We start from the raw sequence: 19033 nt of genomic DNA on the forward strand, positions 1-19033 counted from the left end.
TTCGATGGTGGATTTATTAAGATGCATTTTTCTATGGATGAATCGTCACTTTATTAAATACAGTGTATAAAGTTCAGATCTGTTTGGATCCATCGCTACTCTGCTGCTTTTCTGTTCTGTCTGTTCACACAGTAAGCAAAGTCTTTACCAGTGCTGTTTTTGGCTGTTACTTATTTAAACTTTTTAATTGTTACACACTTGCTCTGATTTCTTTGAAATTAAATCCATGTTTAAAAGAGCATCATTAAATCTTTCAGTTTTCCTTCTTGCATGAAAATGTGTCTTTTTTCTTTTTCTTTTTTAACTTGAAAAAACCTGAAAAATTTTTGCCTCTCATGTCATGAAATTCTCCAGCACGGAAACCTTTTTCCTTTGGGTGTCACGTCTCTTCTCAGATGCAGGAACTGACATGAGTAATTGTTCTTTTGCGATATGCGATTGGCCTTTTAATGGTATCCAACATTATAATGTAAATGTTGCCATACGTGGCAGCTGGGACATTCTGTGGAAATGAAACACTGGTGGGAGCTTTGAGAAACTACACAGATCTGGACCAGCTATGCTGTCTTAGCTTTGGCGATGTTAGCCGTCTAGTGTTCTTAGATGGGAGCAATGCTTATCCTGAAGACTCTACACGTTAAAAGCTACCGCGCATTTATGGACGCTCTGTGGTTAAACATCAGCATCGCGTCTTTACTTAAAGGTTAATTTGCTGTGCGACCACACAGTGACTGATCGATCCCTCCCATCCTTCGTGCGATGTATAATGTGGGTGACATTTAGGCTTTGTTGGGTACCTGCTGCTACACGCCAAGAGCGGTGGCCCTCCAGATCTATTTCTGAAACAATGTTTTGGGCGCCGTGTGTCATAGCCCATTATGGCCACTTTGGGTTTGACTGGCACAGGAGGAAGCTGGGTTTGTGGAAAAGGCTACTGTGGAATTAAATCTTTCTCGGTCAGCTCGGAGCGCTCGTGCATTTTTAGCCAAAGCTGCAGATAGATGTAAAAAACTTTTGTTAGCGATTCGAGCAGAACAGCAAAGGGAGGGAAAAAACCGTTAGAGATATGCAAAGTTTGCTTTATCATCTTGTGGAGCGATAAATTCATTTGTTTAAAGAAAAAAGTGTCCGGTATGTTTGGACCTGGGTTGGAAGCCTTTCTCCCTCTCTGTGTTTTGCTACATTTTCTCTGGTGTTTTTCATTCCCGGTTAATTATTACACCACTTGGATGGTGTGCTTTCAGCCCATGCGTGTTTGCACTTTGGGTGGGTAATTGCAGAGTAATGATGGTCTACGTTTAGCAGCTATTTTAAAGAAAGGACACTGTTGGTGTGCATTGTGAGGAGTTCTAAATATATCTGAACCAAGAGGACAAAATATTTTGTTTAAGTCGGGACAGAAGCTGAGTAAGTGAGGCCAGGCCTCTTTCCAAAATGGGATTTTCAGAATTGTCTTAATTCCAGGGAAGCCGGTCCTGTTGCAGAGGGAAGTGCTGCCAGCAGCCATTCTCCTGCACTCTGCTCTATTGATCAGGCTCTGTGCTCCAAAAATGGAGATTCCTTAAAGTCGCTTGGAGTCTAATGACATTACTGTTTTAAAAGCTTTTCTGTGGAGGGCTGGTCTTGGCTTGCAGGCATTTGGTACAGACATGGCAACTGGCCGGGTGGTCGCCTGATCATGTGTTTCCCTGAAAATGTGCACTTTGTGTGCGTTTGTCTACTCAAATAGGCTTTTGCTGAGCTGGTGAAGCAAGAAATATTAACGAAATCCACAGACAAGTAGTCATGCAGGGGTATGAGCTCAGCTAAGACTGGGCTGGTTGAAAGGTGGCGGGCGAGAGGGCGGGAGAGCTGCCCCCTGACCTGATAGGCGGCTGAACATGATACTGGGTCAGGGGGTATAATACTCAACTTTTAGGGAGTGGTTATAGACGGTGAGAGAGAAGAGCTGGGGGAGTGGCTTCATTGTGGGGCTGTTAGATGATATCAATTCATTCTTTGTTTCCTAAATGCCTCTTTTGCTGTGCGTCTCTGTTAACACTACATCTCAGGTTTTAGTTTTTGTCTGAGAAGCAGTTTGGGGACAAACCCAAGCAGACAAAGACCAGCAGGATTCCTCAAGTGCCTTGGGATTTTCCAAATTCCCACCTTATAGACTGAGACACGGAAAAGTGGAAGGGTGGGAGAGATGCAAAGGAGGTGGGCTAAATAAGAGCGGCGGGAACAGGAGACATGGGAAGAGGCAGGATAAATAAGTCCCACTCTTGCTAGAAGCAGGTGGTTGGAAGCATCAGTACAGATGAGCTTTGTGAGTCACAAGTGTTGATCAGACAAAGCCTGCAAATAGCTTTTAAAATAGGTTAGATGATGGATTTTCAGCAATACACATCTACAGATGGACCTTTTTAGGTTTTTCTCCTTTCACTGGTGAGTATAATTTTGCCTAATTGCTACTCTTTTATGGCTATGCTATTTTGCTATTACTGCCCTTTTTCATGCATTGTTACCTGGCCTTTCCCGGCCAGGTGGCAGCGAACACGTCTTTGGGGCTTCTAGTGAGTAATATTGGTGCTTTCACCTCTGAATGACAGCTGGATTTGTAGATGCTGTTAATAGCCTGGCTGAATGTGCTGTGTCCATGTTAGTCTGTGAAGTGAAACTGTAGCTACTGTTTGGCTAATGGTAGCTCTGCTGCACTGTAACTGAAGTTATGCTGTTGACTGAAGGTCTCGGTGACCTTTTATGATTTTTGAAGAACATTCTTTTATTAAAATATATATTATGTGCAGCAAAGGGCGCAGAGTTACTTAAATGTCAAACGTTTCAAAAGTGCGTATCCTCTGAAGTTACTTCTGAACAACAGGATCTTTGCCCTCATGTAAAATTAAGAAGAAAGAGATTTGACTTGCTACATGAAACTTTGTGGATCTGCAGACGATGCAGCTGAAGTCAGTTTGGTTCCTGTTTGTTTTCACTTTGACTTGTTGGTATGAAGGATGCCGTTGTTCAGCGGGAGGTGTTTTGCACTCAGGAATCTTCTTCTGTCAGTGACGCTGGAACTCAACATATCAAGTTTGTGGGGTGTTTTTTGTTTTGTGTAACCACAGGCAGCCGTGGTGCCATCTATAAATGTCATCCCTCCAACACCTTTTGCACTCATGTAGCCACATGTCATCCCACTCCCACTTCTCTTCTTCACTGTGGGAATTCTCCAGTCACTGGGATTTTCCTGGCTAAGTTCAGACGGAACACGGCAGACCCCATCTGATCTGTGTCATCACACTTCCAGTTCTTCAGCAAACTGTAATCTGGACGTTTTCTGCATGCGGGTTTAATGTTACACAATCATGTATTTTCACAGAAACTGATTCTCACTGATGACCTCTGTGCCAAATCCGAGGACGTCGCTTGTCTGTTTTTTTTTTTTTTTTTAGAGTTAAATTGTGCAAGAAGTGCGCTGTCTGTGTTGACATCTTTAGGAAGATGGCTGGCTCTGACTAATGGCGCTACAGCTTGTTCTATAACTGATAACTAGTGATCACTGCTGCAAAGGTTTCCACTCATTTTTAAGCAGATGAGCATTGTGTCTGTAACCTTCTCCATCTTTAACGTTTGCTTTCTTTTGTTGGTTTTTTTTTGTGGCACGTTTCAAAAAGTGACAAAGCTCTTGTTTTCAGTGGCCATTTTACCACGATATTCAGCAGCTGCCTAATACACAGGTGCATTTCTATTTTATTTTTTCATCCATAATTACAGGCTTTCCATTTTGACTTTTAAATTTACATTTACATTTGTCAATTAAAAAAATCTAATATTTGCATGTAGGTTAAAGTGTTCATACATGACATTAAAATTGTAATTAAACTTTAAACCAAGTGGTAAACACTGGGCACTAATACAGCGATGCAGTGGAAAAGCTGGAATAAAGTGCGGATGTAAAAATCAAGATGTTTGTAAATCTCTTTGTTTACACGATGCATCGCGGTCGAACGGGAAAAACCCAAATCTGCTAATTACCTGTTAATGAAACCTAATTACAGCATGACAACAGTATTAACTGAATGTAAACACGCCTGATCAAGATTAAATGACAACACATTAGCGTTTGGATAGACTCCGGTCTGACTCCAGTCAGAAAAGCTTTTCTGACTGTAATGGCTTTGAGAGGAGACGTTATCAGCCTCAGGAGGCGTCACAGCTGGACGCTCACGCACTTCTTTGTTTGGCTGTTTCTGTGAGCCGCTGAGATAACGGTCACCTCCCCGAAGCATAGCTGGTCTCCTCCTCTGGACACAGGCACAGCCTTCACCCCCAGCCTCTGACTGACACACACACACACACACACACACACACACACACACACACACAGCGAACATGGCAGGAATGCAGGCTAGGTTAGGCTGCCATGGTCAGAATCAGAAAGGGTTTTATTGCCAAATGTTGAGCGGGTTTACAACATTGGGAAATTGCTGCGGTGCTTCAGTGCAAACATACTGTTATAAATTAAGCTTAAATAGACATGAAAATAAAAATGAGAATAAGAATTAAAAGTGCTAAGTAGAAAGATATATACATGATATATACATGAGTGCAGGTGGTGATCAGTGCCAAACATGGAATGATGCAGTGAACACAGCGTAGGGTCATGTGTTAGTGGTGGGAACAGTCATACGGTTATTGTTCATGTGTCCGACAGCAGAGGGGAAGAAACTGTTCTTATGGCGAGAGGTTCTGGTGCGAATGGACCGGAGCCTCCTGCCTGAGGGGAGCAGGTCAAACAGACTGTGTCCAGGGTGAGAAGGGTCAGCTGAGATCCGAGCTAGAGCTGGGTGATAGAACGATAACGATATGTATCGCGATATAACTTTTACTCGATAGAGAAATTAAGCTATCGCGATAGACCTTGCCGCTCTTGTCCTCTTAAAAAAAAAAAAAAAAAAAAAAGGTCAGCCGATCCAAATTAAGTAGCGCAGAGCTGAACCAATCACAGCCGCAGCGTCACGTCGCGTGACTTGTTACGTACAGCACAAGTGCCAAGCCGCACGTGTGTTTGTTTGGGAAGCAGCCAGCGCGTAATGGAGGAAATGAGTGTGCCGACTAGAAAAATCAACCGAGCGTGACTGAAGAGAAAACAGATGATGGTTCCAATGCCGGAGAGATTGTCGAACGGAAGAGCCATAGAAGTTCCGTAGTGTGAAGGTATTTCGGCTATTTCAAGTCTGACAAAAAACAGAGTAGCGTGCACTGTAAATTGTGCCGAAAGCAAGTCTGGAAATACAATAAACTGGTGCATGCGTCACACTGTGCGCCACGTTATTGTTTCGGTGAAATGAATTTCTACAATACTGTTAATTCTACTCTCTGCAGTGTTTAAATGCTTACATATACACACAGTTACTGTCCCTCCACACATACGACTCGGTTCTGCTTCTATGCCCCAGCTTTGTTTACTTTTTCCCACCGAGGCTTCTAGACTTCTGATTGGCCAATATTTCTGCACGGTTAGGAATCTAGCGCCACCTGCTGCTTTGGCATGTTCATAGCAGCGTTTTCCTTCATTTCTGCCTTTATGTGTGGACGGGATTATTTTTTTAAAACGAAAACGGAAAATCTCCGTTTTCAAAAATACCCGTGTACGTGTGGACGTAGCCTCAGTCTCTGACTGGAAGCGCTAATTCGTCATTCGGCTTTTGTCAGACTAAAGTAACTGTTAAAACTGTTTGAAAAGCTAAGCTATACAACAAGGAGAGATTGAGAATTTCCTTTTAGTTCTCAGTTTATTTGATACTGACAAAAGTTAGTCAGTTTTGTCTGTTCTTCTGTAAAACAAACTAAGATTTATTTTTAGAATTAATATTTTGTTTCTAAGTGGAATTGACAATTTAGTCTGTTTCGTTTGTTCTATTTTGAAACTTAAACGCTTTAGCGGCTGCCTTTTGTGTAGTTTGCAATATTTGCCTTTATTTATCTGAAAAAGTCTCATGTTCCTTAAGTACATCTACCCTGTTGAACTTATTATGGGAAATAAATATTTAAATAAAAACAAGCTGCTGATTATTTCACATTTTACTTGTGAGCAACGGCACATTTAAATCTTACAAATATAGTTATTTGGCTGATATCGTGATAGATATCGTTATCGCCTGAAATGAAAAAAACATCGTGATATGAAAAAATCTCATATCGCCCAGCTCTAATCCGAGCTGCACGCCGCAGTGTCCTGGAGGTGTACAGGTCCTGCAGAGATGGGAGTCTGCAGCCAATCACCTTCTCAGCAGAGCGCACAACACGCTGCAGTCTCTGTTTGTCCCTGATAGTGGCTCCAGCGTACCACACGGTGATGGAGGAGGTGAGGATGGACTCGATGATTGCAGTGTAGAATTGCATCATCGTCCGTGTTGGCAGGTTGAATTTCTTCAGCTGCCTCAGGAAGTACATCCTCTGCTGGGCTTTCTTGATGACGGAGGTGATGGTGGGCTCCCACTTCAGGTCCTGGGTGATGGTGGTACCCAGGAAGCGGAATGAGTCCACAGAGGTGATGGGGGTGTCAGTCAGGATGATGGGGGGGAGTGGAGCTGTGTGCTTCCTGAAGTCCACAATAATCTCCACTGGTGTGTGATTGAGCAACGTCCCTTTAGTGTGTTTCAGCTGAGTGGCTGTGCTGCCCTTCCATCGAAGCACTTGTTTGTTGTTTTAGTTTGTGTTTGGTGGTTATCCTGGGTGGGGGTACGCTTCAGGGTTTGGTGGGAAACTGTACCCCGCTCTGCTGCCTACCCTTGAGTTTGCGTTTAAAGTTGCCTCGAGCCCGGTACACCACTGAAGACCAGACAGGTAAAGTTTTGTTGTTTTTTTTTTTTTTTTTAGTATTTTAGGCTGGGAGTTGCACATAGTAAACCAGTGGCACCAAACTTCCCATATGGAGAGAAGAAAAAATAAATAAATATAGATGGATGGATGGATAGATAGATATAGAAAAAAACACCCAGCACGCCCCTGCGGGCGGTTTATCCTTCAAGCTCGGGTCCTCTACCAGAGGCCTGGGAGCTTGAGGGTCCTGCGCAGTATCTTAGCTGTTCCCAGGACTGCGCTCTTCTGGACAGAGATCTCCGATGTTGTTCCCGGGATCTGCTGGAGCCACTCGCCTAGCTTGGGAGTCACCGCACCTAGTGCTCCGATTACCACGGGGACCACCGTTACCTTCACCCTCCACATCCTCTTGAGCTCTTCTCTGAGCCCTTGGTATTTCTCCAGCTTCTCGTGTTCCTTCTTCCTGATATTGCTGTCATTGGGAACCGCTACATGGATCACTACGGCCGTCTTCTTCTGTTTGTCTACCACCACTATGTCCGGTTGGTTAGCCACCACCATTTTGTCCGTCTGTATCTGGAAGTCCCACAGGATCTTAGCTCGGTCATTCTCCACCACCCTTGGGGGCATCTCCCATTTTGACCTCGGGACTTCCAGGTTATACTCGGCACAGATGTTCCTGTACACTATGCCGGCCACTTGGTTATGGCGTTCCATGTATGCCTTGCCTGCTAGCATCTTGCACCCTGCTGTTATGTGCTGGATTGTCTCTGGGGCATCTTTACACAGCCTGCACCTGGGGTCTTGCCTGGTGTGATAGACCCCAGCCTCTATGGATCTTGTGCTCAGAGCTTGTTCTTGTGCTGCCATGATTAGTGCCTCTGTGCTGTCTTTCAGTCCAGCTTTGTCCAGCCACTGGTAGGATTTCTGGATATCAGCCACCTCCTCTATCTGCCGGTGGTACATACCGTGCAGGGGCCTGTCCTTCCATGATGGTTCCTCGTCTCCCTCCTCTTTCTTGGGTTTCTGCTGCCTGAGGTATTCACTGAGCACTCGGTCAGTTGGGGCCATCGAGATAGATAGAGAGATATATATAGATATATATAGATATATAGATATTAGAGCTGGGCGATAGAACGATAACGATATGTATCGCGATATAACTTTTACTCGATAGAGAAATTAAGCTATCGCGATAGACCTCGCCGCTCTTGTCCTCTTAAAAAAAAAAAAAAAAAAAAAAGGTCAGCCAATCCAAATTAAGTAGCGCAGAGCCGAACCAATCACAGCCGCAGCGTCACGTCGCGTGACTTGTTACGTACAGCACAAGTGCCAAGCCGCACGTGTGTTTGTTTGGGAAGCAGCCAGCGGGTAATGGAGCCAGCGCGTAATGGAGGAAATGAGTGTGCCGACTAGAAAAATCAACCGAGCGTGACCGAAGGTTACAGAAGAGAAAACAGATGATGGTTCCAATGCCGGAGAGATTGTCGAACGGAAGAGCCAAAGAAGTTCCGTAGTGTGAAGGTATTTCGGCTATTTCAAGTCTGACAAAAAACAGTAGCGTGCACTGTAAATTGTGCCGAAAGCAAGTCTGGAAATACAATAAACTGGTGCATGCGTCACACTGTGCGCCACGTTATTGTTTCGGTGAAATGAATTTCTACAATACTGTTACTGTTAATTCTACTCTCTGCAGTGTTTAAATGCTTACATATACACACAGTTACTGTCCGTCCACACATACGACTCTGTTCTGCTTCTATGCCGCAGCTTTGTTTACTTTTTCCCACCGAGGCTTCTAGACTTCTGATTGGCCAACATTTCTTCACGGTTAGGAATCTAGCGCCACCTGCTGCTTTGGCATGTTCATAGCAGCGTTTTCCTTCATTTCTGCCTTTATGTGTGGACGGGATTATTTTTTAAAACGAAAACGGAAAATCTCCGTTTTCAAAAATACCCGTGTACGTGTGGACGTAGCCTCAGTCTCTGACTGGAAGCGCTAATTCGTCATTCGGCTTTTGTCAGACTAAAGTAACTGTTAAAACTGTTTGAAAAGCTAAGCTATACAACAAGGAGAGATTGAGAATTTCCTTTTAGTTCTCAGTTTATTTGATATTGACAAAAGTTAGTCAGTTTTGTCTGTTCTTCTGTAAAACAAACTAAGATTTATTTTTAGAATTAATATTTTGTTTCTAAGTGGAATTGACAATTTAGTAGTTGTTTCGTTTGTTCTATTTTGAAACTTAAACGCTTTAGCGGCTGCCTTTTGTGTAGTTTGCAATATTTGCCTTTATCTATCTGAAAAAGTCTCATGTTCCTTAAGTACATCTACCCTGTCGAACTTATTATGGGAAATAAATATTTAAATAAAAACAAGCTGCTGATTATTTCACATTTTACTTGTGAGCAACGGCACATTTAAATCTTACAAATATAGTTATTTGGCTTATATCGTGATATATATCGTTATCGCCTGAAATGAAAAAAACATATCGTGATATGAAAAAATCTCATATCGCCCAGCTCTAATAGATATAGATATAATTTTATAAAGTTTGTATCTGTCTTGTGTGAAACTTGTATGAAAAGCATACAAGGGTGAAAACAGATATAAGATCCCTTGAAAAATTATATAATGAAACTTGTATGTTTTGGATACTTACTAAAAAAATATATGAAAGTGGCCACTTTCATGAGTAAATCATGTATGTTTTTACTATTTCTTTTCCATATGGGTTGGCAAGAGGTTTGAGACATTCATTAATTATGGTCTGTAGCTGAGGCAGGTAGGTCGTTTTTAAGTTGGCATAGTGTGTACACTGTGTGCACATCTAATGTCAGTGTTGATGGATGCTAATGACATCCTCATGAGGTGAGTGTTTTATGCTGTGACCTTTAGTGTTGTGGGGAATATGGCTACTTTTGTTGGATCACTTGTGAGTGTTGTTGGCCAGGTGATGGCAATAACACTGAGGGGTGCTGAGCCACCCTTGACGTGGTCGTCGTGTGGCCATAGCTCTCCATTTGTGGGTGGTCACTAGTATGTTTTCTTTACTGAACCTTGTGGATTAAAGTAAGTTGTTGTGGTATAGGGCCACTCGTATGTGACCATTTGTGTGGTGGAGAGAACAGATCACTTGGTTGTGATTATTTGTTGCTACTTTTGGTTTTGTGTTGTAGCAGGTCAGGTCATCATTTTGGGTTTGACTGTTGTGTGGCAACTTCAAATCCTCATGCAGGGGCATCCATGCTTAAAGATGCCAACTATAATGTGAACACTGTGCTTCTGTTAGCTTTTACTTTTATTTCAGGTTTGTGGGTCAAGGACCTGAAGGCTTCAGAGGGGCTTGTAATAAATTTAGGGGTCCTAGAGGAACCCTTTTGAGGGAGGAGGTGTTACGTCTCTGCAGCCCCTAATCTCCTCAATGTTTTCAGCTGGTGCTAATTGGCCACACCTAGTCAGGTGTGGATAAAAGCATACCTGATGCAAGCTCCCAGGGAGCTCACTTGTCTTTGCCTTGGTGACAGCAGCCATTTTAGCCAACCTGGTTTTCCATTCTAAGATAAAACCCATACTCTGATATTCGTCTCATTTTTTTATGTTGCGGCTTTGAGCCGCGTCGTAACAGTGTGTTTGTGAGACCTCACTCTAGCTGTGTGAATCATCTTTGGCCTCGGTGTGGTGAGCACTGGTGCTCTCCTCCACTCTTTCCATGGTTGGATCTTACTGGTGTGAAGATGCGTTCCTGTGCTGGGAGGGAACGAATCCTAAAAAGAATTCATAGTGACGACATATTTTGTTCCTAGCAGAAGAAATTAGTCTCTTATTAAAATAAATCTTGAAGGAAAACCTTCAGCGTCGTTCTCTCACGAGCTATGAACCGTCTGCTTGTCATCCTTTCAGTCTAGACTCTTCTGAGTCATTGTCCTAATTATGTGGAGATTTGAACGGAAAGAATTTTATTTTTACCCTCTAGAAATGAGACTCGGTTGGCTTTCCAGCTGAAATATAAGATGCATGTCCCGTACTCACATTTTCTCACCAAACCAGCATTTTAAAATAACGGTGATTGACTGTAATTTTTACTCAGGCTGCACAAAACTGGGGGGGTTATTTGCACCAAAGCTTTGCACTTGTTCCTTTTTTAAAATTTTAAAATTGCATAAAAAGAAGAGGTTGGTCACAGGATTTGCAGTGAAATGAGGGTCAGAGTTGGGAACAGGCTGAAAATCCAAATCAAACGCAAAGAAGTTGGAGAATGATGCCGGTGGATTAGCATAGCTAATCTGGATGACAACACCCGGTAATGCTCGTTGAAGAAGGGATGAAAGGAGGTTGTTGTAATCGCATAGAGTATCTAATATCTCTGATGTCTTGGAATAATTGTTTACACGAGATATGAGCTGGGCGATGTGGACTAACAAATCATATTTTGGCATTTTAAGGCTCGACGATTCATTTCAGCCGGTTACGTAAAGTGGTCTCAAACTTCAGTTCTAAGACTTTTAGGCCTCTTTGGTGAATTCAGACGTTTTCCCTGGTTTATAAATACAGTGAGTTGTACTGTGTGCTGTAAATTGTACATTTTGAAAGCGTTTGCACAGCTGTGCTGTAGCTTCACGTCCGACCTGATCGGGTATAGCTGCTGATGTTGTGGTTGTATGTGCAATATTTGTTAGGTCATACATATTAAAATATGACATGCTTTTTTTTTTTTTTACTTAGACCTAGCTAATACTGGGTTGGCCCTCCTTTGCCTCTTAATTCTTCACAGTACAGAAGAGTATCCTGTTGTTCACAGCTGGACTGTCGTTTAACAAATGCAGCTGCGTGGCATCACTAAATTTGCAGCCAGCTAAGAATAAACTTGCTTGAGAATAAACTTGATTCCACTGCTGTCGAGTTCTTATTTTCTGAGGTGCGACTGCAGGAGGAAGACTGGGCTGAATGGAAAATGTCACTGACGCATCTGTTGCTACACAGCAAACGGCTCACAGACTACACATAGTCTGGAGCAAGTGCCGAGTGTGGGCTCGCTGTCAAACTGTTGGATTGCAGCTTAAAATTCGAATGAACTGACTGTGGTATGTTCATTAATTTATAGGTTTACAATATCATTTACTGCAGATGCTTGAGCCTGAGGTGGTACGGACATGTGATTCGAAGCGATGAGAACTCTGTAGCAAAAACGGCTATGAGGATCGACCCAGAAGGACGCCGGCCTCGAGGCAGACTGAAGAAACGGTGGATGGACAAAATCAAGGAAGACATTAAGACCGTCAACGCATCGCCTGAGGACGCCTCGGACAGAACCAAATGTAGAACCAAACCTTTGCCGAAGAGCGGACCCTGCACCAGCGGGAACAACGCCAGGATGAAGAAGAGTCTCATTTACCCCCTGGAGACAAATTAATAATGTATGCTTATGCACATGCTGAGGGAAGATGCAGACGTGGACGGTTGGAGAGGACTGAATGAGCGGTCGCTCCCTCGTACTCACCTGTGACGCATGTGCAGCTGGTTCGTAGTAACATAAAGCTCATACATGCACGTCACCAAATCCATAAATGGCACGCAGATGTCCGCACGACCCTTGCACTCACTGTGTGGCCACGAACTTTACGTGTCTCTGACCCTAGCGGACCTGTGAAAGGCTTTGGTTTCGCGTGCTGAGTGTTGAAGTCACGCAAATCAGGAAGCCAAAGCAGCTCAAATGCCAGTTAATGTGCAAAGCAGCAAAACCATCTGAACTGACGTGTAAAGAAGAGATTGAAGCATTTGTTTAGTAAAAGTATGTTGGTTTTTTTACTTGATCTCATCTTGGTGCACGTTTTGAATTCTTAAACGGGGATGGTAATCCAATAATTTGGGTCTAATTTGGCCTCTTGATACTTGTTTCTGTAGAGATCCCATGTCTGATGGGAGCCCACCTCGAGGACCTTCCAGGTGTAACCTGTTTGTTTCCTTTTCACCTGCTACTTTTCTACAGTGCTCCTCTCTAAGCAGCTTCCAGGACCAAGTAAAGGTCCAGCTTAACTTTGTCTTGTTTTACAGAGAGAGCCATAGAAAAAGGTTTGCTGGCCAAACAAGCGGTCTGCATAAAGACTGGTCTTGCTTGTCTCTCAGTGCGGACGATTGGGTCCATTAATGTCCAGGAACCGGAGAGGCAGAGCGGCTATAGTGCTGCAGCCATTCAGCGTGAGCCAAGCAGCCAACCAGAGCCTCCTGCTGTTTCTGCAGCCACGGCCTCCGCTGTGTTTTTGGCTGTGATGTCATCTCAAAACAATTCCTTCCGCTCTTCTCTTACAAACCTTGATATCTGCTGCGAGACCCTCCGCTCGTACCCAAACATGCTTCCTGTATCTTACCGTCTATAAGAATCCTGCATCAAAACATTTAGTCTGGAGTTAATACCTCCCTCTATTAAATTACTCTCCCTGGCACAATGTATACAAAGGCTGTTTTGTATTCTAAGAATACCACTCGGAGTCATTAGGGCTGATTTTTGTGAGGTGGGAGGGGGCGAGGCTGAATAGGAATTGGTAATGGAGCAAAAGGAGAGCTGACAACAGTAAACCAGCCTCCATCTCCTCGCCGTCACCTGTCTGGCTCCGGTTGTGTTATTTGTCAGGTGAGCAGCAGGAAAGTCATTTGTCTAACAGCCTAAGCGTGCCTTTGTGTCTCCGAGGCTACGTGAAGATGAAGGTCATGACTGCAATGCATTGTAGAGTCAGGTGTCATTAAGTAAGCAGTGGTGTGTGTGTGTGTGTGTGTGTGTGTGTGTGTGTGTGTGTGTGTCCTTTGTCCCCTCTCCCTAACATGCAGACTTGAGAGCTTGAAAGCTCCGTTCTGCTTTAAAACGGCACCACAAACGCTTTGTTAGCTGTAGAGCTACAATTTACAATAAACTGACCCTATTTTTTATATTTGACTTTAACCTCCTAAGACCTGAACTCTTCCACAGCAGCATTTTTAATTTCTCTTTGATATTTGGGCAGATTGGGACCTAACGAATGTAAAAAAAGAATTACCAGATATATATATATATATATATATATATATAATATTTTTTTTTTTTTTTTACCTTATTTTTGTTTCTAAGAAAAATGAGAGCCACATATGAGGATATTCGTTTAAAATTTCGATAGAACAGTAGCAGCATAATGTCCTCGTAAGTGGATATCAGGCCCTTATAGAGCAAAATTAAGTATTTTGGTCTAAATAACACAAAATGGGATGTCCACATAGGTGGACGCAGGTCCTAGGAGGTTAAGGAGCATGAATGAATGTCACTCTGCACTGCTGTCTTGCAGTCCTTCTTTAGTTCGACACAGTTTCATTTCCAAAACACTGTAATCTGACGCGCATTTGGGAAAATCAGATTTCTGTACTCTTGCCACTTTTTCAGTCTAACAGAGTCAGATGGAGCTGCGGTGGAAGGCGTTCACACCGAGAACCATAAAGATGTCAGAAGGTTCCTCTTAGAATGCAGGTCAAAGATAAAGCTGACCTCAGAGGAAGGATGAGGAAGAAATCCTCACTCTCTCACACACACACACACACACACACACACACACACACACACACACACACACACACACACACACACAGAATGTTGGTAGGGGGTTGTAGTGGCCAGACAGGCCCAGGGGCAAAGGCTGGTCCCCTGATGAGTGTCTTTCAGTGCGTCCAGGCTGGGTGGGAATAAGATCTGACGGGTGTGAAATGGACCTCTCTCTCCCTGTGACCCGGGCGCCTGATCGGCCCGGCCTGCTAACACTGTTGCATTGTCCTTCAGATTCTCAGAGAGCCTCTATATCAAAAGTGTCATAATGACAAAGATGGGAATGTATGAATGCCTGAGGAAGTCTTGCAGTGGTGTTGATAGCATTCAGTTAATGTCCCTGATTTGTAATGATGTGAAAGGCATCAGAGATTTTAAATGGACCTCTTAGCTAACACCTTATACTATTCAAAAGCCACTGGTGGGGAAAATGGCTTGGCCACTATTTTATGTCTTTATCAGCTGTTTCAAATCAAAATCAAATCACTTTTATTGTCACATCACATGTGCAGGCACACTGGCACAGCACATGCGAGTGAAATTCTTGTGTGCGAGCCCCACAAGCAACAGAGATGTGCAAAATACAACAACACAAACGAGCAAAATACAAGAATGGCCAACCTGAAACTAATAAATATATGTACGATATATAATAGTGTATGCTGTATGTTTTGTTGTTTGTTTGTTTTTTAAAGAGGTTTTTTGGGTTTTTTTTCCCACCCAGCAAAGTGGAAAGTCCTTGAAATACCGACTGAACCCATCTGTGCTTAACCGAGTCTCGTCTGAGATGATCACATCCATTTTGTTTGCTGGGAGTGAACAGATGGGCAGCATTGGCAGATAAATGTCACACTAAATGCAAATATAGCGCCTTGTTTTTGTGGTTGTGGCTGTTCTGACCATTCGTGCTCTGCCCCTCTGCTTTAACAGAACACACCGTCTCATTGGTGGATGATGACGACAGTGTTTCTCTTGGTTGTGTTTTTGTTTATTTTCTGCTCCAGGAAGCAGTGCGATCTGCACATGGATGTTCATGGATGGCAGTTTTCTATTTAGAGGACTTTCATCAATCTGCCTCTTCTGCTGTTTCCAGATATTTCAGTTTATGTAAGATTCTGCTTTTGGTTTTCAGACTCAGTTCAAAACACTGAGAGACTGGTCGCCTTATCGGCATGTTCGGGTGAATGATTGGAGCACTTTCAGGTATATGGAGTGAATACATGCTGTTTGATTGGGAAAGTGAGAGTTTCACGAGGCTGTTATGATTTGACTAGAATTAAACAACTTTTAAAAACATGTTGGAGAACGTATGCTTCAATGTGTGTTTGGGTCGTCTGTCAACGTGATCAATAAGGATACAGTTGTTGTTCTTTTGAACCTAAAAGCACCAACTTGACCAAACTGTCGATGACGGTGTTGTCAGTCTGCCTCTATCTGGCATCACATTGGATCCTGTAGTAGTGTCTGGCATGCTGAGCCCATATACCGGGGTTGGGGAACTCCAGGCCTCGATGGCCAGTGTCCTCCAGGTTTTAGACCCGTCCTTGATCCAACACAGCTGATTCAAATGGGTAAATTAGCTCCTTGACATGTCTTCAAGTTCTCCAGAGGCCTGGTAATGAACTAAACATCTGATTCAGGTGTGTTGACCCAGAGTGAGATCTAAAACCTGCAGGACACCGGCCCTCGAGGCCTGGAGTTGGACACCCCTGCCATATACAGTCAGAGCATTATCATTCCCAACGCGTAACATACTGATGATTTGCCCCGCCCCTGGGCGTCACATGCTATTCCAAGTCCTTATGAAACGCTCTGGGTTGTCAGTTGAATCCAACAGAAAGCCGCTCGTGGCGCTAAGGCACGCTCAAGCAGAGACTCCAGCTGTCCATTCGCGTAAGCTTAACGCTACTACATCGTGTTTTCCAAAGTGATTCAGGATCAGGACGTGAACAGATTTAACATACATGACGATTTGTTAGGTTGATTTTCATGTCACATGTAAAACACATGTATAGGTTCATTCTGACCCGTCTCACGCCTCAGAACGCGTAACGTGCCGACAATTTGTCTCAGTCGTCGTTATGTTAGGTGATGGGATGACGTGTTGTATACGTTACAGGTGACTCGACTGATCATCTTGCCTGATCCTTTCTGCCCAGCAAAGATCTTTTATTGCTCATTGAGTTCAACAATAATCTGCAGAATATGTGACTAAAGCTCCAATCAGAGCTCAATAATGCAATAATGACAGTGTAGGCTCCGGGAGGTGTGGGTGCTAATACTGGTGCTCCTGTCAAGTGTCGTGGTGAGGGATAGTAAGAAAAGAGAAATTCAACTTTTCCGAAAGCTAATGGTTAATTTTTTTTCTACATCTCTGGCATATTTTAAAACGAGGCGGAAAAAAGTGAGCAAGGAAAACAGCAGAGAGTAATTTGCATAGCAAATGGTTTGCCACGTTGCTCCAGCTGACTCATCTGCTTTCCCTGTTGTTGTTCGTGCTGCCCTGAAGCTGTTGGTGAAGAGCTCAGAGAATCCATCATTGCTTTTTGACTTTTGCTGCCATTTCCGTGTCTTTGGAACATATAATGCAACCTGTTTGAGGTTGTGTTCTGTTACAAGGATGCTGATAATCCCCTGTGTAACCTGAAGCCACTGACATCTGTGGCTTTACAGGTGTCATCCTGTGAATAATCGGTTTTGCTCAGGTTTTATTTCAGCTTTAAAACTGGTAATTTCTGCACGATGGTCATGATGTGACTGTGCACTGAAAGCTTTTCTTTTGCTCTTCAGATCCAGAATGCTGAGAAGAGGATGAATCCTCCAGGTCATCTGAGACATCAAAGTGTCTTTGCTGCTGTCCCTTTGCGACAGTCCTCAGGTCCGACCGGGGCACCATCTGCTTCCCCTCATCCCCCCCTTTGTCCCTATCCAGATCCTTCCCCCCTTCCCTGCCCCCAGTAGTGACCATCCCAGAGGGAAGGAAAGGCGACCCAGCCTCTGTAAATATGCCTGGATGGAGGTCTCATTGGCGTCTTGTTCTCCTGAACTCCCTGACCTGTGGCCTGGAGATCTGTGTGGCAGCTGGGATCACATACGTTCCTCCACTGCTGCTGGAGGCTGGAGTAGAAGAGCGGTACATGACCATGGTGCTAGGTAAGCTAATTACTAGGCCTTTTCGGCACCTCGCGGTGTGGGTGTTTGCATGCACTTAAGCCTCACTCTCGTACACGTATTCATGCTCTCTCGTCGTTTCATCTCTTTCTGTTAAACATGAAAGGCAAAGGTGGGACCGCCCACCCTGCAGGTTTCAGCTGCGTGTCCTGTCTATCTCCTCGATGGCTGGTTCAATGACGATATGTATTTTAAATAATAGTTTCATGGTATAATTGATACGTTAGACACGAGAGCTGGGAACCAGAGTGACTAATAATGAGCATTTCCTGTTTCCGAGTGTCTTTGACAAAAAAACCCAAACAAACACAAAGACCAGACCAGTATAAAACATTGGTTTTTGCCTTGAGCTAGGCCTGGCTGGTTGGCAAGGACCGAATAGGAGACTGTGCTCGAGTCCAGCGGTCCAACCGTTTTAGCGCCATGGACCGGCCTTTAAGGTGCAGCGGAAAAATAATAAAAAATAAAATTATACGACCAAAACAAAAACTGTGGTATTTTGTAAATATAATAATAATAAAGGCGAATTCACTGTGTAATTGTGTAACTTTATTAGCGGCGATAAAAACCGTGAAAACCATAACTTTCACAGCCCGGTACCAAACGACTCACGAACCTGTACCGGTCCGTGGCCCGGGGGTTGGGGACCGCTGGTCTAGTCCACTAACTCTGAATGACACATTATCTCCAATAATAATATGATATATAGTATATAATTTATATAATAGTACCTGGGTGTTTCGGCCCAGATATACTGTAAGGAAACACTGATCAGCGATTCTGTGACACTTTATACGTTGCAAACTAATAAACATAATTTTTGTGCATCTGCAGGAAGATCAAAAGGACAAAAAGCAGGGTTTCTGTGAATTTCGTAGGTTTTGCTGTAGTGTAAAGCTATCGGCATTAATTTTTGCAGAAGCACTGTATATAAGATCCAGTGGCAGCTAAATTTGTGTGTCACAGTGGGGGGTGTAGCATGGGAGTGCGAGTACGCGTCGGGGCAGCCATCTTCCATTTAGGTCATAAAAACATAATTGAGGTCTTTATGGAGGTAAGTGGTCAAATCACCTGTTTTGTCAGTGTGGCAATCAGGCAGCAGGGAGGAGAACTGTGGGAGGAAGAGCCACGTCCTCCAGACCGTCAGACACACAGAGCTGCTTCATTCAGTGTTTGGAGCCACTGTAATGTGAACATATTAACCCAACTTTGTTGCTTACATGAAAATACAGTAACGAGTTACAAGTAATGCGTTACTGTAATCCAATTACTTTTTTCAAGTAACGAGTAAAGTAAGGGATTACTATTGCAAAAAAGGTAATTAGATTACTGTTACTTTCCCGTAAGCACACTGCGTTACTAAAACCGTGATTTTTTTTTTTTTTTTTTTTTTTTTTTGCGAGAATGTCTCACGACAGTGACGTAAGCGAGTGCGACGTTAGTGACAACAGCTGTGTGCAGATCAACAGTGGATCATATATGGAGTGCAG

The 19033-nt window shown here is 43.5% G+C and overlaps 1 protein-coding gene across 4 annotated transcripts in view; it reads left to right on the forward strand.

The window, feature by feature from the left end:
* LOC146704175 (solute carrier family 45 member 3) overlaps nucleotides 1–19033 on the forward strand; it is a 49578-nt gene that overhangs the window by 7423 nt on the left and 23122 nt on the right. For all 4 annotated transcript variants that reach the window (XM_085461164.1, XM_085461163.1, XM_085461162.1 and 1 more), the window contains one exon: nucleotides 17163–17525. In XM_085461164.1, the coding sequence (XP_085317290.1) occupies nucleotides 17378–17525 (148 nt within the window). In that variant the 5' untranslated portion in view covers nucleotides 17163–17377. The remainder of the gene's footprint in view (nucleotides 1–17162; nucleotides 17526–19033) is intronic.

Source organism: Copadichromis virginalis, linkage group LG7 (assembly GCF_057382275.1).
Source record: "Copadichromis virginalis isolate Kocher_CV1m ecotype Utaka linkage group LG7, C_Virginalis_male_GT1.1, whole genome shotgun sequence".
Lineage (NCBI taxonomy): Eukaryota > Metazoa > Chordata > Actinopteri > Cichliformes > Cichlidae > Copadichromis > Copadichromis virginalis.